Source organism: Rhinolophus ferrumequinum, chromosome 9 (assembly GCF_004115265.2).
Source record: "Rhinolophus ferrumequinum isolate MPI-CBG mRhiFer1 chromosome 9, mRhiFer1_v1.p, whole genome shotgun sequence".
Taxonomy (NCBI): Eukaryota; Metazoa; Chordata; class Mammalia; order Chiroptera; family Rhinolophidae; genus Rhinolophus; species Rhinolophus ferrumequinum.
The window spans coordinates 31,003,967-31,026,480 of record NC_046292.1 but is presented as its reverse complement, the minus strand read 5'-3'; the positions used below and the strand labels follow the sequence as shown (position 1 = coordinate 31,026,480).

Below are 22,514 nucleotides of genomic sequence, written 5' to 3'. Positions count from 1 at the left end.
GAGAGAGGCCTAGAGAAGCAGCTTCTCTCACATGTACCTGGGTCTTAGAGACCAGAGAAGTGCAGTAGAGCATGGAGAGGTCCTGTGAAGGCATTAGCCTAGGCTTGGGGTGGAGAAGCGTACTAAGAAGAGGCTTCCTGGCTAGCCAGGAAGGCCTGGGCAGGCCTGCTCTGAGCGCTAGGAGATAGGCAGGCCTTCTCTCAGTGCTGGGATTGGTGAAGACATGGGCATCACTGGCTTTCCTCTGGCAGCTCATTCTGAAGCCCCAAATTATCTTTGATGTTGGAGCCAGGGGAGGCTCACGGAACTTCAGAGGACTCCTCCCCGTCTCCTCTCTCTCCTTCCCACTCACCCCACCAACCCTGCGAAGGAGTTCTCACCAACACAAGGCTGGTCCTAGATCCCTGGGCATGGCCTGGACAAGACAGGAATAGACATCAGTACAGGTGAGTGTGTGCCTGAGCACAGCCCACACTTCCTCATCCCAACTGCTCTAGTACCTTCGATCCAGCCTGTCACCAAGGCCAGGCTAGGCGGCGAGCTCCTCAGAGTCTTCCTAGGAAAAGTGAGGCCCTACTGTCTGCTCCCTGAGTGGCCAGAGTACAGTGAATCTTCCATCTCTAGTTAGCTTCCTTCCTTTTCTTCTTTCTTTCCTTACTCCCTTGGATGAATTGTAAGAGCCTTGAATTAACTGACCTTGGTGTTCTCGGAAGGCATATGTGATAACCCCCAGCTGGCTGGCCCTGACCCACCCCTTAGCCTCCTGATTTGGGCTGCCTGTCCTATCCCAGTCTGCCCAGCAGGATGCAGGACCTGGTGTTTGAGCCAATTCCAGATCCTTTATGGTGGCTGGGCACTGAGGGGTTAAAAAAAATGGGACCAGGGTCCTGCTGTCCAGGAGCTCCTTTGACAGGTGTCCACGGGCAGAGGAAAGGAGGGGGTGGGCCAGGTCAGAAGGCCAGAAGGCCAGGGTGAGAAAGCAACCCCAAGGCTACCTGGGGTTCATCAAGGCAGACCCAATTTCCTCCCATTTCTCGCTTAACAGTGCCGACCTGTGATCCTTATTCCACTGCCTTCAAGGCAAAGAGAAGGGCTCCCTCAGCTCTCTATTCTCTGTCTGGTTTGCGTGTTAGTGGGCCCGCCTGTAGCTGGGGCTGGCTGAAGCCAAACCCCTTCCTTCCCTTTGGGGAGCCTGGCTGCCTCATTCAGCCTGGCTCTGAAGTGGGGTCCCCTTCCCCACTGTCCCACCTACCTGAATTTCTGGACCTGACTTCTGTCTTCTCTCTCGCTTGCTACCTACTTGACACTGCCTGCACTTGGCCTTGCTTGGGAAAGGGCTGTGGAGTTAAACCAAATTGCACTGAGATCTCCATAGGCAGGTTCAGCTATTCCCGCCCCGCCCTTTGCCCCCCAACGCGCCTCTAAACCTCCAGAAAAGAACAAGTAGCTTCTTCCTGTAGGCAGAGAGTTGTCTGTCACCATTCTCCTCTGGCAGGAGGCTTGCGTATTGGAAGATGAATGGCCTGAACTCTGCAGTGCCCCTCTCCGGGGGTGGCCGGTGACAGCTGGTTGAGGGGAGAGGGGGAGTGGGCCTGGACAAGTTGGCAGGTGTCCCTGTAGGCCCAGAGCTGAGAAACAGAGGACTCAGGAGGGGACTCAGTGGGTGGTCCACTAAGGAACAGTCTGACCCTACTCGGTCACATGAACCCCCTAAAGAAATGGGCCCTGACTCTTGTCTGCCTAGAACATCTGATCATTTGCAGAGTGGAACCAGACCAACGGCAGGTTGGGAGCCCAAACGCAGGTCAGTGGTAAAAGTACACAGTAGAGAAAGGCTGGGACTTATGTCTGAGTTTGGGAACTGGTACCCTCAAGTTGAGGGGTCTGTGGTCCCCGCAGGATGGTCCCAGGGTCCAAAAAGACCTTCCTTCCTTGGCTGGAAATGAGGGTGGACCCACAGGATCAGAGTCAGAGAGACTTCACAGCGGGTAAGAGGGGTTTGAGGAGGCAACTACAAGGTCAGGGCAGGGAAGGAGGAAGATGAGCAGTGACGCCAGGGCTAGCCACATCAGAGCTTTCCTTACCAGGGGATCTAAGGCCAGGGAAGGGCCTGCAGGGGCTGTTGGGGAGGGACTTGGGGTCTGGGTTGGGGCGTGGCTAGAGAAGACTGAGAAAGGCCCTGTGGCCTGGCTATCTGGAGGCAGATAGCAGACATCAGGCATATCAGCTCCAGGAGTCTGGGCCAGTTACCCTTGGCATCTATAGGCCTCTATGTCCCTCGGTTGCATTAGGTCTTTCAGCTTTGGGTCATTCATGCTTCTTTTGAAAATTTCCTCCTTGTTCTTTGCTGGGTTCAGAGGAAGGGGCTGACCTGGAGGCTGGGCAAGGCGAGGGCAGGAGGGGAAGGAGCTGGTGCACAGGGGGCTCACCACTCTCTCCTTGTGGACGATGTACTTCAGCCACTTGAAGTCCTGCCACTTGAAGCCAGCGAGGACAAAGAGGGAATCGCGCTCGTATTGCTCGGGCCGCTGCATGGCGCCCTCGGGGTAGGTGATACGCAGTGTGGTCTTGCTTCCCACGTCCTTCTCAAAGCCTTTCACCGGCGCCGAGTTCAGTCTACAGAGGGTGGGCCCCGTCAGAGCCTGCCTGGGGCTCCCTGCCTATGTTCTGGGGCTCTGTGTTTGGGGAAGCACTCCAGTTGACCCCAGAACACCCCAGGTGCGGAGAATGAAAGCTCAGGTCACCTGGTCACCATCTAGCTTTCCGTTCCCAAACCCTCCAACCCAGGGTTCTTGAAGCTTCTGCTCACCTCCTACCCCACTGGCCAAATGGACAGACAGTTCTCAATGGGCTCAGAGACCAGGTTTGGACTGGGACATGCAGAGGCCCCAGGCACTGCTTTGGGGAACTCACCTGACCACAATGTCATAGTCATCAATTCGTGACCCCAGGGACTTGTTGGCAAGGACACCTCCATTGCCCACGATGATGCAGCGGCGGCAGCTGAGGCTGAGGGGAGAGAGGTAGAGACCTCTGAGTGCTGTCCACCACGTCTTCTCCCCGACCCCTTTGGCTTCTGACCCCATGCCCTCGGCCAAGTGCAGGCTGGGATAGAGGAAGAAGACCAATGGGCTTCCGGCAGCCCATCTGAGAGGAGGCCAGAACCATACTGTGGGTAGCGGGGCCACTTGGAACTCTCAGACGTCCCTCGTCCCTGACACTGCTCCAGGTAAATGTGGGTGTGGAAAGGGCTCGGGCACTAGCTCTGGGGAGGTTAGAAGAGGCTCTGGTTAGATGGTTTTCTGGGTTAAAGATTCCCCAAGAGTTAGTGGGGTTTAGACAGCTTTTAGGAGAGGAAAAAGTGGGCTGAGCTTGAGGGCTATGCCAGAAAAGCAAGAACAGAGGAATGGGACTGGAGGCTCTAGGACTCAGGGCTGGGCTTATATTTGACTCAGAAGCCTCTATGTTCCCAATAGCCACCAGGGATCCCGACTCATTTTGCTCTCCTGTCCCTGCCTATAGGACTTCCCCCATCTAGGCTCTGTTGGCTTCAGAGCTGCCACTGCGTCCTAGATATAAGCCATGCCCCCTTCGGCTGCCCCTACCACCGAGCTCCTCAGTTCCAATGCTCGGCATATCCCGGCTCAGTGTCTTTAGTTCTTACCCTCAGATTCTGCTGTCTGAGGACTGAGATGTCTTGCCAAGTGCTTATAGCGCACAGGGTGCAAGCCCAGCGGGGTGGCCCCACTTTTCTGCTCACCCACCCCAGCGTGTGTACTGTGTGTGCACGCGTGGATACGCTAAATCTGCTCCTGTCCAAGAAAGGCCAGCTGGCAGCTGAGGGGCGGGAGGCTGGGCAGCAAGTGGCTCACCTGTCCAAGGCAGGGGTCAGGCGGTACTCTTTGGTGACTGACAAGATGGCTTTGATCAAATTGTCTGTAGATAGAGGAGGGAGGTTACGGTTAGAGGATCACTTAAGTTCTCATGAAATGTTTTGCCAATGAACCGATTTGAAGGCACACGCTCCTGGGGCTAGGGTAGAGGTGGAAGTGGGAGAGGGAGCTCTGGGCACAGGTTGGTTGGGCCACTGGCTGAACTTTCTCCCTGAGAAAGCACATGGGGGCAGGAGACTCAGCTCTGGCATGCAGCTTCTTTCCCAGCCCTTCCATGGCAGTGTATCTGGCTTTGGGAGGCTCTGCGGTCAGGCCCCAGGACTTGCCCAGGATGGGAGGACCTGCTCAGAGACAGAGACCACGTTGTGCTCATCTCTGTGCCCCCACTGAGCAGACACGAGAGAGCCAAGGAGGAGACAACCAATGATGAAGAATAGACTGGTCCCAGCCAGCTACCCCAGCCCGACCATTCAGCCTCATTTCTTCCCCATACTTCCCCCTCGAACACTGCCGACATCTCATCCTTTTCTTGCCAGGCTATGTCTACCTCCTTACCACCTTACTTCTTCCAGACCTGCGGCCTGGCATCTGCCCACCTGCACCCCACTCAGGCTGCCCTCAGCAAGGGCCCCAGGACCTCTGTGCTCTCAGATCCTGTGCCCACTAGTCAGACCTCATTCCTCTTGGTCTCTCTCTGGATTCTGCAATGATGATTGGGCTCTTTTCAAACTCTGGTATAATGAGAGCATTATAATATACTGTGTAATGATACTGGCTTCGGAGTTAAATCTGGCTCTGCGACTTACGACCTTAGATAAATCACTTTCTTTGCATTTCAGTTTCCTCATCTTTCAAATGAAGATGGTAATTCCTATGCTGCAGAATTGTTAGAAATATAAAAAAGATACATAAAGATCTAAAGATAAAGTAAGTAAATTGGTACAACCACAGTGGAGAGCATCTTAATAATACCAAGTAAAGATGTAGGTGTGCATAGATTGAGATCTTGCAACTCTACTCTTAGGTGGATAGCATTAAAACATTCAGACATTTGTTTAAGGAGATTTGTACAAGAATGTTCATCGCAGAACTGTTTATAATAGCAAAATGTTGGAGGCAATAGAAATGCACACCAAAGGAAAATAGATTAAATGTGGTACATAGAATACTAAACAGCTGTCAAAAACAAAACAAAACAAAACAAAACAAAACAAAACAAAACAAAACCCAGTGACCTAGAGCTATATGTACCAACACAGAAAAATCTGAAGAACATAAACAAAAAAAATCAATTTGAAAGCTACACAACTATATACACGGACACACACACCTTCACACAATACCATTTGTAAAGTTTAAAAACATGCAAAAGCAATGCCATTTATTTAATGGATATATACATATATCATAGAAATATATAAACAGACATTGGAATAACATCAAAACCAGGATAATGGACTCCTGGGGAAAGAAGGGCATAGAGTGGGAAGGGCCACGCAGATCTTGAATTGTATCTCATGCTGTATTTCTTAAGCTGGGTAGTACACGGGTGCTCATAATATTAGTCTTTATGCTTTTTTATATGCCTGAAATATTTCATGTAAAGAAAGGATGCTTCCAAAATGAAAAATAACAGCCTCATAATTTTTTAAAAGACGGGATGGACAACACTGTCAGATGCAGCTGAGAGGTCAAGTTAAGGACTGAAAAGTGTCCTTTGGATCTCACGGGGGCACCGAGCGGTTTTACTGTAAGGGGTGGGGGGAGGAGAAGATGTTCTTCAGACGTAAATGGTGAGAAAGAGGAGACAGTAGACACAGCGAATCTTTCCAGAACTTGAATGCGAGCAGGATAAGGACACAACCTTTAAGGAATGTTTTATACCAAGTGCCTTCAGATATACTTTATGGTGGGCCGCAGGGAAGGCCACAGACCCCCTCCTTTTTCCCACCTCCAATTTCACTTCTGAGGAAGAGCATGTTGCCACTAATTGGCCAACTGGGCTTTTGTTTTCTAGAAGGGGAACCTTGGCAGACAGGGCATAGACTTGCAGATGCTCTCTTGCTGGCCTATGGGCAGCTTAACAGTCAGAGTGTCGAGTGAGGATTCAGAGAAAAAAGCAGGCTGTCTGGCGACCTGTACCCAGGAAAAAGGAGTTCTTTATATGGTTCAATCCAGCCCGTGAGGTCTGTCCTTGAAGGCTTGAGGTCAAAGGTCCATTTACAGAGCATCCTTTTGCCAGCCACTGTCTTCTTTTCAGGGAGAGCTGGGCTGACCGCGTAGAGGGTTCTTGGATCCCCTGGCCAACAGCTATCTTATTTAATTCTGACCACAACCTATTACAATGGCATTATTCTCTCCATTTAACCCATGAAGAAACTAAAGCACAGACAGGTTAAGTGACTTGTCCAAGGTCACGGCTAGGAAAGAGGCAGTACTGGGGTCTGATCCTAAAGCCCAAACTCTACCATGCCATGAAATAGTACAGGAACTTGACAAGGAAACAGAACTGTTCAACTATCAGGGATGGGACACTCTTAAATTAGGATGTAACTGCATGGGTGAGGTCCCGAAGGCAATGGAAGAGGATAGTTCTGAGACCATAGAGGGCAAAGGTTAGCCTTGGACAGGATAGGAAAGGACTGGGGATGGGGGAGGAACTAGGTTAAGGTGAAAAACATAAGGAGGGGATGATGGAGGAGCCTGCGGTCATTCATCGGGGACGGGCTCTACTTTCCCCGGGATTTCCCTCCTCATAACTAGTCATTCATTGAGGACAGGCTCTACTTCCCCTGGGATTTCCCTCCTCGTACCCAGTCATCTAGTGCTCATGTCTCTGGCACTCGTTTTCTATGATCTCACAGCACCGTGTTCTTCCCCCACCAGAGCCCTTGCTGTCCTGTACCCTAAATATCTGTATCTCCAGGAGACTGGAGCTTTCTGAGGAGAGGGGCCATGTCTGTCTACTCCACGGCTGTACACCTAGCCCCGACAAAGTGGTGGGCTCTGAGTGAATAAAGAAGACAAAAGACAGAAAGGGAAAGAGGGAGACAAAGTGAGGCATTGTTGAGAGTGGGGAAGAGGGGCAGATCCCCAGCATGGGGACTCCTGAGGGTGCAGCCCTGTCCTGAGTGTAGGGAGATGCTCTGGGAGATGAGATGTTAACGTAGAACGGGTCAGGGTTTCCAACATACCTTGACCTTTGATCCCGAAAGGCGGCACAAATTCCCGGATCCTAGCCCACTTGCGGAAGGAGTCATCCAGGAACATGGGTGCTGGCTTGGAGAACCTGGAATACAACAGGGCTGTTGAGGATCCCCAAATGCAATAGGCTAGAGTAGTGGCTGGCACTTCTGGACATCTGTCGCGACTATGGCTCTGCTGGAAGCCACCTTCCACATGCCAGCACACCCTTCCTACCCCAGCCTGTTCACTGGGTGCTATGCAGGGTGGGACAGATCTCATCCAGTGGAGCCTGGGTTTAAAGGAGCAGGCCTGGCCAGTCCTTCTACGGCCAGCTGCAGGAGTGCAGAGAAAGACCTGCTCAACAGAGATCAATATTTCTCAGCTGGAAGCTCTCGGGCCAGTTATCCAGGCAGCACCCATCAAACAGTCACTGCTGACCACACTGTTCTTGTAATCTGGGAACAGAGATGAGATACTGTCCAGTGGAACAGAAAAATAACCCAAAATACAGCCAGTGCAGGGAGATAATTTTGGAGAGAGTCCTGGGAAGTGGACCACCCAGGATGAGGAAGGAGAATTCATGAGGAGAGGGCAAAGCAGGTGAACAGCCCTAGGAGACAGATGTCTGGAAGAGAAGAGTAAAACTGCAGTATCCAGTGGCTGGGAGGCAGGGCTGCGGGGAGGCGCAGACAGGCGGCAGCCTGAGTGCATTTGCTGGCAGAGAGGAGGACAGGGGGAACGCGAAGCTCCTTAGAAGGGGAGAAGCATACGGGGCTCAAGGAGAGGGGGTGATTTTGGCCTGGAGGAAAGATGGGAGGGAAAAGGGGAGATAAGGAAGGGTGAAGTGATGCTGCATTGAGGAGAAGGGAAAAGGCAAGCTTCATTTTCCTTGGGAAAGCCGAGGAGGAGTGGGCAGGGCCGGGGAGGACAGGACAAAGTCATGGGATGCAGAAGGAAGTGAGGCCAGAGTGAAAAGTACAGGAGGAACCAAGCTCTTCAGAGATGCTTGGACAGCACGACTTCACATGGAACCCGGCACCCTGGTTCTGAGACCTTTCGAGGGCACCTGGCAGCCTAGAAGGTAGCTGGTACCTGGTCGTCCACTGCATGCTGAGTCTTGCTGTGGGCCTGCTTAGGGCCCAGGAGCTAGAACTCACCCCCGCCAACATACTCTAACTCAAACATACATTTCTCATTGCCACCATCATTGACACCGTTATAATCACTCTGCTCAGGAGGGATTCCGTCAATAATCACGTGGAGGTCTACCATTATTAGAGATTTTGAGGGGAACTCGAAAAGACAGAAATCTTTCCATCCTGCTCCCTCCCCATTACTCAAGCTAGGAAGAAGTTGCCAACACTTGCTAGCAGGGGAAGGCCATGCCCACAGGGCAGCTTTCCTCTGGACTTCTGAGTCAGCCCACTTCCCTGCTGAGTATAAGGGTCATGCAGGTTTCTCATACCTGGTATGTACAACACAAGTGAATGAGTACATGTGCCGATAGAGCAGAGGCACTGAGCATGCTGGCCGCAGTCCACACGTAACAGCACAGGAAACAAGGTCCCTAGGAAAACCTGCAGCAAGAACGTCTCCTTCTGTGTCAGGACTGAGCTTATAGAAGTTTTACAAAATTTCTCAGTCAGGCTCAGACATGATTTTATCTGCTTCCCAGGATGTACTGGATGTCATCTGCTAATAAAATATCCTAAGGTCTAGCCAAACAGTTTCAACATTTTTTCCTTTTCCTCTCCCTTCCCCCTTTTTTCAGCTGATTAGATAGTTCATTATGTTAATTTTGACTTTGAAAAAAAAACCTCTTATTTTTGGTGTCACTTGTAATATGTTAATTTTTGGGGAAAATACAGATAGGCAGGTACACACACAATCCATAAGAAACACCCATAATCCTACAACACAGAGACTATTAACCTTTTGGTATATGTCTGTACTGATTTTCCTTTTCCCATACTCTTTTTTAGACTGCTCTGTAGACAATTTTTCCCACTTTATAAAATCATGAAAGCATTGCTATGCAAATGGACACAACAGAGAGCGGGTCACTAACTAAAACCATAATCTGCTGCTACCCTGAACACAAATCAATTCCCCAAAATCAAATATACAAGGATACACAAGTGAAAATATGACCAAAAAAGTAGGCGTTGCAGTAGTAGTGTTACAGTCGGGACGTTTGTGTCCCAGCAAAATCCATCTGTAGACATTTAATCCCCGATGCGAAGGGATTTGGGGATGGGAGCCTCTGGGAGGTAACTGGGTCATGAGGTTGGAGCCTGCATGAAGGGGACTGAGCCCTTGTAGGAGAGGCCAGAGAGCTAACGAGCTCTATCTGCCACATGGGGCTCCAAGAAGCCACCATCTACATCCCAGAAGAGGGTTCTCACCAGCACCCGACCACGCTGCCACCATGATCTCAGACTTTCAGGCCCCAGAACAGTGAGAAATAAATTGCTGTTGTTGATAAGCCACCCAATTTATAGTATTTTGTTTCAGTAGCTAGAGCTAAGGCAATAAGTACGTAATGGGGGAAAAAATTCATGGGAGAGATCGAGGCAGAAAGCATTAAATAGGCCTGAGGAGGGTTTCTTAAAAATTTTTGCCTCTAGTGTATAACTTATTTACTGTTTGTTCTTACCTCTCTTCAAACATTTTTCATTTCACCTCATTCTTTTATAGGGCTCTCATATTTTAGATGCTTAATTTGTAGACCCTCTTTATATTCCGTGTAAGTTTGAGCCAGCCCTGCTCTAACATTTCTTTCTGCTAGTTGGGTGCACCTTTGTGCAAAGGCTATTCTTTTCTCCTCCTGTGGACATATTTTAAAAATCTTTTCTTATGGAAAATTTCAAATGTGTACAAAAGTAAAAATCATCAAACAAACAAACAAACAAACAAACAAACAAAACAGTACAGTGAACCCCCGCAGACCCATTACCCAGATCCAGCAATTAGCAACTATGGTCAATTTTGTTCCTTTTATACCCTATCTACTTTCTTTCTGTATGGTTTTGGAAAATCCCAGAAAATCATGCCCTCTCACCCATAAAATAGTTCAGCATTAATTTCTAAAAGATAAGGATACTTTAAAAAACATAACAACACCTAAACAACTCCTTTTCAAACCATGATTACACCTAAAAATCTAACTCCAATTTCTTCATAGCGATAAGTATCCAGTCAGTTTTCTGATCTTTCCTACTGTCTCATTAATATTTGTATTATGATTTAATAGTCAGTTTTTATAGATCAAAATGAAAGCATGGCCTACACATTGAAGTTGACTGATCTCTACCTATGTCACTTTCACGTCCATAGGTTTCCTCCTCTCTCTTTCCCCCGCTTTGGCTTTTTCATCTTGGCTCCTGAATCCTTTTGACACACCCCAGTAATTTTAGATAATGTCCTTGCTTTCTAGTATGTAAAGATATTCCAGGCTCATCTCGTACCTTGCTTGCCTCCACCTGGAATCAGTCATTTTCCCAAGGAGCCCTGGTTCCTTTTAATTGGAAATGGTATTTCGAGACCACCATCTGGATGGCTAGGGATACTCACATTACTATGGGTTAGACATTGTTTCCAGGACTTTTCACGGGGACAAGGCCAGGAAATAATTTTTTGAAAAGAAAATACATCATGCATGTATACTGGTATTTCCAACTCCAATTCAGGATTACAAGATTTGTACTTATCTTCTTTTTCCTTTTTAATAGCTTTATTGAGATATAATTCACATACCATAAAAGAAATTTCCTCACCGTCTTTGATTTTATATTTGTATCTCTTATCTCTTAAGCTGACATCTTTGTTTATAGTGATAGTAACACAATTACTTATTTGCTTTATCCTTATACATACATATACATATATATAGAAAATATGTATATAATTTTGAAATAACTTTACTATCATCACTAAGACCGATTTAGTTTCTCTGCAGTTCTTTTTGCCTTAGGGTATACCCCCCTAGAGAAGTACAAATAACTTTGCTTTTGCCACTTGAAATAATCCGGCTGAGTTTAATTCATTAACAATACATAGGTTCGTTTGTTTAATTTTGCTTTTTAGGGATTGCTTATCCCTCATTTAAACTTAATTTTGTTTTATGATGATATAAAACTTTACGTAGTTCCAAAAATAAATTCACAAAACAAGATATATTCAGAGGAGTCTAACCTTCACCTCTGTGTGTGACTTCTGTTACTTCTGTTCCATATAGGATTCAATTTTAATAGCTTCTATTGTATCCTTCCCGTGTTGTTGTTTTTGATGTAAGCAAATACGTAATACAGGTATCCCCATTTCCCTTCTTTATTCAATAAAAAGGTAACATGCCATATACACTGTTTTACCTATTGATTTTTTTCACTCTACAATATACCGTGGTGACCATTCCATAGTAGTATAAAGTTATATACCTGATAATACTCCGTGAAGTTATGCACTATATATTATTTAATCAGTCCCCTAGGTTGTTCCCAGTCTTTTGTAAAGTAGGTTCCATCAGAAGTGGTTACAATGAATAACTTCATGTATATGTCTTTTCTAGTTGCCAGTGTATCTTTGGAATAGATTCCTAGAAGTGGGTTTGTTGGGTCAAAGGGAAAATGCATATATGTCATGTTCCATTCTGTCCAATTCCCCTCCACAGGGACTGTGCCATTTTACAATACCCACCAGCAACATATAAAAGTGCCATTTCACTCCCGGCCTCACAGAGTACATTGCTGAACATCTCAATTTTGTCAGTCTGTTAGGAGAAAAATAGTGTCTCAGCATTGTTTTAATTTGCATTTTTAAAAATAGTGTCTCAGCATTGTTTTAATTTACATTTTTTAAAATTGTTGCTGGTGGGTATTGTTTTACATATGGAAGGACCATTCGCAGTTCTTTTTCTGTGAACTTGGTTCATCTCTTGCCCAGTTTCCTAGTTTCCTACAGTTTATTGGTCTTTTTCTTCTTTTCGTCCCCCTAACTTTATTTTTAGTGTGAGGTGAAGATGAACAATGTGTGATTTGATGCACTTCTGTACTGCAACATGATTACCACCAGAGTTTTAGCTAATAATCATCTCTTTTGAAGCTCTTTACATATTAAATATGTAAACCCTTTGAGATACAATTATAAATATTTCTCCCAGTTTCTTTGTTTGTGTATTTACTTGGCTTATGATGTTTTCTTGCTTTCTTCCTTTACCCCCCTTTTTTGCAATAGATTTTTAAAAGTATAGTCAAATTTATCAATCTTTTCCCTTATTGTTTCTGGATTTTGAGTCTTACATAGAAAAATTTTCTTCATTCCCAGGGTCTAGCTCTTTTCTGGCTAGAATCCCACCTACCTCTTCAATCTCTCTCTTGCCAGGACGCTGTACCCCCTTGTTCCATTGTCTTTTTGTCCCAGCTATTAGACAAAACCCAATCAGAGACTAATCTAAGTCTATACTCTTGTACTTTTTATATTTGAAGTGCTGCTAGCGCACGCACACACACACACACACACACACACACACACACACACAGACACACACACATACACAAACACCCATGCACTCACATGGACTGATGCCACCACAAATTCATGGACTTGAATGTTAGTTGGACCCTCAATTTTGCTCAGTAGCTATTCCAAACCTTCTCCACTCTCCATATAAACTCTCTATCCTTTCCAACTTTCTCTAGGCAGATGTCTCTTTTCTAGTTTCACAGACAAACCGAGATCATCAGTCAGGAATGTCTTCAGCTTCTTGCCTCCTTACCCTATCCCTACGCCCACCAAAGCTGATCTCTCCATCATGCTATGGATCCTATTTCTGTTTATTTCCCCTTAAGCCTAATGAAGCTCAGGTCTCTCCGATTTGAAAACAAACAAACAAACAAACAAACAAACAAACAAACAAACTTTCCCGACCATGTACCTCCTTTAGTTACCAGTCTCTCTCTCTATCCCTTCATGAATGGGAAAACTTCTAGAAAGAGCAATGGATATTTATTCTGTCTCAACTTCCTCATCTACTATTCACACCTCAGTCTAATGCAATCTAGAGCTGCTCCTCGGAGCCTCCTGCTACGTTCCACCAGTTGTGCACATTTATAGCTCCTGAACATGCCGGTCTTAGTGCATTTATTTACACATGCAGTCTCTCGGCCTGAAGTGTACCCTGCCCCCTCTATTCCCCAACCCCCTTCCCTCTCTGTTGGCCTGGAAAATCCTTTTTATTCTTTAAGTTCAAATGCTACTTCCTCTGGACAGCCTTGCCCCACTGTCCCAGGTAGACTAGAACTCTTCCTCCAGTGTTTCCACTACACTTTGTGGCTTAGTGCCTGCAGAGTCTTGGAAGCTGAGCCAGGGACCATAAACAACAGGAAATAGGGTGGGTGTTGGTAGATGGTGTGTGTGTGTGTGTGTGTGTGTGTGTGTGTGTTAATTCTGCAGGCGGCCTGGGCAGAGACTCATGCTACACCTGGAACAGAATCCAAAGGCTTCTGTCCAGAGACTAGGGTGCCAGTTTGGGGGCCTGGACAGGGCAGAGGTGGCCCCTGAAGTACAGAATGCCTGGTCAGACTAGCGGGGGTTTGGGACAGCTGACCTGCTTGCCCTGGCCTGGGGGTAACGGGGCAGGGTGGGGCAGGCTCCAGCAGACAGGCCCCAGCCCGCCAGCCCTGCCAAGGGCCCCAGCACGCCAGGCAGTCTGAGGATCAGGTTTCAGTAGGGTGTGTGTGAGTGCGTGAGAAGGAACAGAGGAAGGAGGGGACCAAGATGTACTAGGACCTGCCCTTCTTTTCCCCTTAGATCCAGGAACGTAGTAGTTTGGGGATCTGAGGCTCTAGGAGGGCACATGCTGAAGGTGGGTCTGATCCCTGTGTCTCCCACAGCAAGGCTGGGACCTCAGGACCCAAGAGTCTGACCTGCCCACAGACCTATAGACTCTGACCGGCCAAGAAGGGCAAACTGGGACCCTCTGAAGGGTCATCTAGCTCATTTAATGCCCAGTGGTGTAGCTGAGGTGTGGTGTAGAAGGTGATCGTTCAACTCTGGCTCACCGACCTAAACCTCTCCTAAGGCCCAGGACATCAGCCCATGCCCAGAGACCAGGAAAGCTGACTGCGTCTTTTTAGAGGCTGAGGAGTAGTTGTATGTGGGTACCAGCTGACCCAGAGTAAGGCCTTCATCCTAGTTCTCAGCAACCCAACTGAAAAAGGCACCTCCAGATGTGGGGTTGCTGAATTAGTGCAACACACAGCTTCAGCTCTCCATCTGTGCCTGTTTGGTTGGGGGGCCAGCCCTCTAGCCACTTTTCCCAATAAGTGTGAGCAGCCCGAGCAGCCCAGGAGACAAAGGGAAGGCAGAACCCAGTAGTGGGTCCTGACACCAGGGATTACAGCACATCAGCCTGTTATATTCAGCCACTGGTCTTGGCCCCCTCAAAAGTGAGACTGTCATCCAGTGGGGAGAAAGCCAACCCCACAGATCCACCTTCCTAGAACCTGCTCTGGGAAGGGGTGGGGTGGAGAAAGCAGAGGGACACAGATTTCTAGAATCTACCTGGTCTCGTTTGGGATCTTGCTGTGGCAGCCCCACCATAAATGGCCCCACACTGTACATGTCCAAGCAAGCACTTTCTAAAGGCCTTATCAAGCTTACATCTTGCTGCCACTTCCCCTGCCAACCACCTGAATGGGATCCCACGGGAAAGCAGGAGTCTGAGCAGAAAGGATGGCAAATCTGAGGGGCAGGTGGGCATATGTCCAGTGGGAAGCAGACCAGAGGTAGAAAAGACAAATCAACAAGTACTACTCACGCATGAGCAGGAAGGTCCTGTCCTGTCCAACCACTTCTTGCCTACTCAGTGCCAGGTCCTGCGTTGTATGCGGTAGGGACCTAAAGGTAAATGAGCCCTGGTCCTTTCCTTAAGGAACTAATGATAGGCAAAGGTAAACAAATAATCATAAAAAAATACGTCTGCACATCCTGTGTTTTGGAATAGGCAGGGGTACAAAGGTCTTAGACCAACTTAGGGGTATAGGAAAATCTTGAAGGAGATGGCAACAAAACCGAGCTGCGCCTTGAAAGACAAGTATGAGCCCGGTGGATAATGTTGGGAAGGGTATTCACGGACAAGGGTAGTGTAGGCGAAGGGGAGAAGAGAACCTTCCCTTTAAGACAAGGAGAGACTGCCGAGGCTGGACGGAGTGAAGCTGCTGCCTGGGATCTCCGCCCCCCCAGGGAATGTTCCCTCTAGTAGCAAGCACCCAGGCAGGTGGAGCAACGTGTGAGGAAGGAATGAGTGGGCAAGTGCATTCTGACGAGGTGTAAACCAGGCAGCTGAGGTGCAAACTCTGCACAGAGGGAAAAGGCCAGGGCAGGGCGAGCATCAGCAGTGCCAGGGTTGGCCTGCTGCCCTGCGGCTGTGTCAGGACCAACTGCAAGCTGGATCATCACTGCTAACTCGGGCCACTCAGTTGAAACTCTTTCTTATTGACACATGGCAGTGGATATCTGCCTTCCTCCCCACCACTCCTGTAAGTGCATCCGCCTTTTAACTCCATGTGGTCCTAGCTGAGCTGACCCCACCACTACTACTGGGATGGGCACATGTTCCAGGCTGGCCAAGCAAGATACTTTACCCCTCGGAACCCCAGTAATTGGCTCAACCATGGTAACCTGACCCAAGTGAGATAAATAAAATTCTTCTCTGAGATTTAACGTTTGACAGTGGGGGTGGGGTGGGGTCTCTCTTTTCCTCTGACATAGTGAACTATAAGTACCATGGAAGCTTAGAATAGGGCTTGTGCAAACTGTGGCCCAGAGACCTGCTGCCTGCTTCTATAAAGTTTTATTAAAACACAAACACGTTCATTCATTTACCTAATGTCTATGGATGCTTTAATGCTATAACGACAGAATTGAGTAGTTGTGACATGGCCCACAAAGCCGAAAATATCTCCGGTTTGGACCTTTAAGAAAAAAATTTGCCGGGGCCGGCCCGGTGGCTCAGGCGGTTGGAGCTCCATGCTCCTAACTCCGAAGGCTGCCGGTTCAATTCCCACATGGGCCAGTGGGCTCTCAACCACAAGGTTGCCAGTTCAGTTCCTCGAGTCCCACAAGGGATGGTGGGCTCCGCCCCCTGCAACTAAGATTGAACACGGCACCTTGAGCTGAGCTGCTGCGGAGCTCCCGAATGGCTGTTGGTTGGAGGGCATCCTCTCAACCACAAGGTTGCCAGTTCGATTCCTCAACTCCCACAAGGGATGGTGGGCTGCGCTCCCTGCAACTAGCAACGGCAACTGGACCTGGAGCTGAGCTGCGCCCTCCACAACTAAGATTGAAAGGACAACAACTTGACTGGAGAAAAGTCCTGGAAGTACACACTGTTCCCCAATAAAGTCCTGTTCCACTTCCCCAATAAAATCTTTAGGAAAAAAAAGAAAAGAAAAATATTTGCCGAGTCTGGGCCTAGAACTGCTGGAGCCATCTTCTGTGGCTACATAGAGAAACTGTCTGCAGAATAGTCTACAAACCCAGAGAAAAGCAGAGCCGAAGTACGTGGAAAAAGACACTGTTTGAGTCCTAGATTCAGTGGGCATGAAGACAGTTCAGCCCTGAACTTAACAGTTTTATAAACCGAGACATTTCCTTTTTGCTTGAGTTAGTTTGATATGGGTTTCTACCAACTGCAACTGCTACTAGAGGATAATGTTTCAGCTCTTCGTCTAGTTCACAAAGCCCTGACACCTCTCCCGCCTCAGACACCTCTCTCTTCACTTCCCTTTCCCTAAGCTCTAGCCATATCCAACTCCTATAGCCTCCAGAATCTGCCAGGCTCTTTAACACCTCCATGCCTTTACACTCACTGTTCCTTTTGCTTGGAACTCTCTTGCCCTTTTCATTCACATGCTGAATTTCTGCCCATTCTTCAGAGGACTTCAGCTTCTCTACCTCTACAGGTAGGCATCTTCCTGAGCCACACAGGGCTGCCCAAGCCCTCCTCGGGTCTCCACTCTTCCTCTTGCACTCTATCCTCATAGTACAGACCACACACTGAGATAACCGCCTGTTTCCACCCTAGCACACAGCCGCGCACAGCAGGTGTTCAGTAAATACCTGTTGGCTGGAAGAGAGAGGAGCAGCTTGGGGGACAGGCTCCACAGTGTGGCCAAATTTCTGCTCACCTGTGGAGTCCGGGGCCGGGTGGTGGCTGTCTTTGTGTGGCTTCTCACAACACTTTGATCTCCCTGTTCCTAAGAGCCAGACTTCCAAAGATGTCTCTGCTGTTTCATAGCAAACCCCTCCTAGGTCAGCAATACTGCCAGCTACTGCCCTGCTGCCTGCTTAGGGACTGTGCTACATCTGTGTCCAGACAGGCTGGAGCCACATGCATGACATGGATGACAGGCAGGAAGGCCCGTGCTGATGGAGAAGCGGACAGGCTGAGCGAGAGGCCCTCAAGGGGGCACTGCCTGGGCGCCTGCTGACAGGGCTGCCACTGATTTTGCTGACAGCCTGTACCTAGTGTGGATGAAGGAAGGAGGGAGGGGAGGGATGCGTGGGGAGGTGGAGGAGAGAACTGTGAGCTATGAGAGGCAAGTGCTCCTTCCCCAGTGAGAGCCTGGATGACAGCTGGATTGTCTGCAGAGGCCACATAGCCCAGAGCCCAAGGACACGGTCCCAAACGGTCCCCACTGCTCACCACCCATCTCTCCAATACGTGCTAGGCCCCAGCTGATCCCAGGCACTGTGCTAGTCATTGGAAATAGGACAGACAGCTCAGAGGCCCTGCTTTTGCAGATAATGGGCAAGGCAGCTAAATACCGACACAGGCAATTGTGAAATATATGATAAGCACAATAATAACAATAATAATAACAATTTATAGTTATTGAGGTCTTATTATGTTCTAGACACGGTTCCAAGGGCCCTATACATATTATCTTATGTCATCCTCACAATATTCCCAGGCTCAGCACAATCTGCATCCGTATTTTCATCGCATTGCCTTTGAACATACATGAAAGTCACTGGATGCTTCAGGAATTGCACTATCGGGGTGAGAGAGGACAGAACCAGACTACAGGGGCTTGAGGAGGCACCAAACTGAGGAAGTGTTCAAGAGAGATCAGACAATTCCTAAAGAACCTTGGCAGTGAAGGAGAGGACAAACACGCAATGGTAGCTGGAGAGTGGAATGGGAGGGGGAGAACTGAGCATGTCTGGATTGGGGGGGGGGAAGGAGACAAGCAGAGAAGAGGGAGGAGGTGCAAGAGACAGAGGTAACAGTGGGCTAAGGCCCAGGGAGGAAGGAAGGTGACAGGAGCCAGCCTATGAGGGGGGGGACGCAGCAGGCAGGATACCCTTTCCCTGGAGCAAGGGGGAGGATGTGAAGATGGCTACACAAATAGGAGCGTTTAGAGGTAGGGGCAACAACCTGAGAGAATGCTCACCAGATTGACTCTTTTCTCTGGGAAATCTCTGGGGTTGGGGACTGTGGGTGTGAAAGTGTGGACTGGAGTAATTTGTGAATGGTAAAGGTTTGGAAGAATCACCGTGGAAAGTCAACCAGGGACGAGGATTGCTGAGCAGTGCTGAGCATTCGGCAGAGGCTGGAGACCACGAAGCTATGGTGGGGTCCAGGCACTCGAAATCTCATGTTTGTGAGTCTCCGTTAACAGGTCAGCAGCCCAGAAGCAGAAAAGGGGGCTGGAGAGATTTCACCACTTCGGCCTTGCTCTATGAAGTTAGGTGGAGGGACAGGAGTGTGATGGAAGCTCCAAGAAATGGTGAGAATACCAGTGACGCACAGGACCCTGGTGCAGGGGTTGGGGTTCTGGCTTTAACGGCGAAGAAGGCAAGGCCAGGCTAATGGGGCTGACTGACCACACCTACCAGTCATGCTTTTCTTTTTTAGTCCCATTTGCCCGGGATCATCACACTCAACAAAGAGGAACACCTACTTCACAAACGCACCTGTATCTTGTCAGTTGGCGTCATTCTTGACTCGTCTTTTTCTTGGCTGCCTCTCACCCAAATCGTCAGCAAATCCTGTCAATCTCTACACCCATGCACTTATCGCTGTTCCTACTGCTACCACCCAGGTCCAAATCATCACCTCTTGACCAGTGAAATGGTCAGTGACCGGCTTCTACTCTTGCCACTCAATCCGGTCTCTAGAAAGGCCAGAATGATACTCCTAAATCAACCATATCGCGCCGTTCCTCTGCTTAAAACCTTCCCACTGCCCCCTGCATAGAAGCAAACGATAGGTTACTAGCCTGATCTTCACCTACCTCTCACATCATTTCAGATCCTCCTCCTCACTCACTCTGCTACAGTATACTGGCCTTCTGTCCAGTCCGTGAATACAACACACTTTTTTCTGCATCTAGACCTTTCCAGAACACCTCTGGACGGCTCTTTGTTTTGATTCAGATTTTTGTTCAAATGTCACCTCTTCAGAGAGGTCCCCTCTGACTCCTCTGTGGAGAGTGGGTTTCCTCCTTTCGTCACTATCACCCATCTTGTTTTCTTTTCTTTAAACATTGAACACTATTTGAAATTCTCTTGTTCATTTGCTTATCCTTTCTCATGTACACTAGTTTATTATAATATAGGCAATGTAAGCTCTTTGTGAGTAGGGATCTGTCTATTTTGTTCACTGCCATATCTCCCAGCACAGAATTGTGCTGAATAAATATTTGCTAATGAGATCAGAGATCTGCCTTCCACCACATCTACAAACCACCTGCATCTGTTCCACTTCTTCCCCTTTCCCTCTTGATAAAACCGAGGATGTGCCCATTCTTCTATCCAAGGATCAGTCTTTCCACACGTGCAATGTTCTTCCTAGCTCAATCAGAATAAAGACTGAACTCCTTACAATGACCATCATGATCCCTGACACCCCATCCCACCCCATTTCTTCTCTAATTTCATCTCCTACTACTCTCCCCCAGCTCACTGTACCACAGCCCTACTCCTTCCTGCCTTAGGGCCTTCACTTGAGCTGCTTTCTCTGCCTAGAACATTATTCCTTCAGATATTCAGTTGGCTTACTCCCTCACCTCCAGTCTCCATTCAAATCTCATCTTTCCCATGAGGTGAACTCTGATCACCCTATGTAACATGGAAAGATGCTCCTATCACCTTGCCATATGCGTTCATTTTCCCCCACAGTATTTATCTTGCTCGAATTTACTAAATAATTTACTTACTAGCTGTTCATTGTCTGTGTTTCCCTGTTAAAATATAAGCTTCATAAAGGTAGGATTTTGAGATGAGATTATCCTGGACTATTCTGTTGGGCTCTAAATGCATTCACAGTGTCCTTAGAAGAGAGATGCAGATTGAGATATTACCATATACAGAAGAAAGGGCAATGTGACCAGAGGGCAGAGACTGAAGTGATGTGGCCACAAGCCAAGAAATGCCAGCAGCCACCAGAAGCTGGAAGAGGCAAGGAACAGATAACCTCCCAGAACATCTGGAGGGAGTGCAGCCCTGCTGACCTTGATTTTGACTCGAAGATGCTGCTTTCGGACTTCGGGCTTTCAGAACTGTGAGAGAATAAGTTATTACAGCAGCTATAGGAAACTAATACACATACATTATTTTCTGAGCCCCATAGATAAATAGAATTCCCAGAAGAAAGGGTCAGCCACTTTTTTCCCCTCTGCTCAGGAACAGGACAGCATGACAGCGAATGAGCAGATGCTGTCCTGCCAGATAAAACCATCCGTCTTCAGAGAAGGGGCTGAAGAAGGCAGCCCAGGTGAAGGGTGGGCACAGGGCAGCTGACCACTATCCGCTCTGCATCCTACTACTGCGTACAGTGCCAGGAAGGACTAGAGAGAAAAGACTGAAAGGTGTGACTGTTTCAGGAGGGTTCAAGTTCCAAACATCCAGATGCCTATGTCCAACCTGTGGCTGCTAAAGCTCCACCTCAAACTCAGATCTATGCCCTGGGCTCGAGAATTATGCACACAACTGCATCTGGACCATCTTGCCCAAAATGTCCTACTGGCACCTGGGTCAACATATTTTAAAAAAGGGGAGTTCAGTATCTCCCCCTAAACCTATTCTTCCTCTCTTCTTCTCCTTCTCCTTCATCTATTTGGTTGTTCACTGCCTCTGGGGCCTGAGTGTGGCCTAACTGCTTCTCTATAGGGAAGTGTGAAGGGTGTGCCACCTTTGCTGGCCAAGGAAGTCTAAACCCATGTGCCTGGATTACATCACACATTTCTTCACTGCCCCAGGGTGAGCAATGCATTCATGAAGATTGTTCCTGGAATTTCCCATGCAGGTCCCTCTTGGCCCTAGCTGGGGACTCTTTCTATAGGAAATAGTCTAGCTATGTTCTTTAGGGCAGGAGCTCCAGCATTTTTGACTTTCGAAATCTTGGGTGAGGCTGCAGGAGCAGAATTCTGTCTCTTCAAACACCAGATCAATTGCCAAATAGAGCAGGTCAAGCTAGTGATAGATGGGAATCCCACCTATCACAATCCTATTGCTAAGATGCACAGGGAGAATTGTCCTACAGTAAGAATTCCAGCCCCTGTGCAAACACAGATGCTGCTACTCCCACCACTTCTGCCATTTCTCACCTCTACAGATATCCTGGCCCCTGTAAACCCAAGAAGTCCTATATCTGAACTCAGGGCAAGCTAAGAGGTGCTCTGAGAGACAGATCATCTTATCACCATGTTTTATCTTTACTGTCACATCCCTAGTACTTAGGATAGCACATAGCATACTGTAGATAATCAATGAACAAATGAGCTTCTGTACATGGACAGGGACCTGCCACAGCCACAAAGCACTGAGCTTTGGCATTCAATTTCCTCTTTCACACGCATCCATTCTGAGCCCCCTACTCCCTGCCACACTCAGCATCCCACGGCCATCCAGCCAACCATCAGGAAGAGGACCAGACAGCTGCTATAGGTCATTCTAGGTACCTACCCAAGACATGGCACTGCCAATGCCTGGTAGTAAAGGGTCCTGGAGACAAGCAAGGCCCAGCTCATCTTGTCCCTTCCTTGGAGGATCTTCAGAAGCTCCATATCATTGATATTATTGACTTAGTCTCAAATCTCTAGCCTTTCCTGCCCTCAGCACCTCATGAGAGCCTCTCTGACTTAATCTCTTACATCTGCCAGCCAAGACCCTCAACACAGATGCTTGATGGGCTCTCTTCCCTCAAGCTCTGCTCTATGACCTTAACTGCCTTTCTGATCTCTGCCAGCCTTGACTGGGATATAGATTCCTGTGTTTGGCGAAGTTTAGCACCACCTTCCTCAGCAAGTCCCTCTCCCCACAAATGCAGGCTCAGTCAAAACCAAAGTGAAGAAGAGAAACTCTGAAGCAATTATTATCAGTCTCAATACTTTTCGTGTATTCCTTCCTCAGAAAGCAGGAAATAGGAGA

The 22,514-nt window shown here is 48.1% G+C and overlaps 1 protein-coding gene across 1 annotated transcript in view; it reads right to left on the bottom strand.

Annotated features, from left to right (window-relative positions):
* ST3GAL3 (ST3 beta-galactoside alpha-2,3-sialyltransferase 3) overlaps positions 1-22,514 on the bottom strand; it is a 173,827-nt gene that overhangs the window by 19,138 nt on the left and 132,175 nt on the right. The window contains exons 6-9 of the mRNA XM_033113627.1: positions 7,088-7,182; positions 3,873-3,936; positions 2,914-3,009; positions 2,430-2,616 (exon numbers count right to left, since the gene is read on the bottom strand). Coding sequence (XP_032969518.1) covers positions 2,430-2,616; positions 2,914-3,009; positions 3,873-3,936; positions 7,088-7,182 — 442 coding nt within the window. The remainder of the gene's footprint in view (positions 1-2,429; positions 2,617-2,913; positions 3,010-3,872; positions 3,937-7,087; positions 7,183-22,514) is intronic.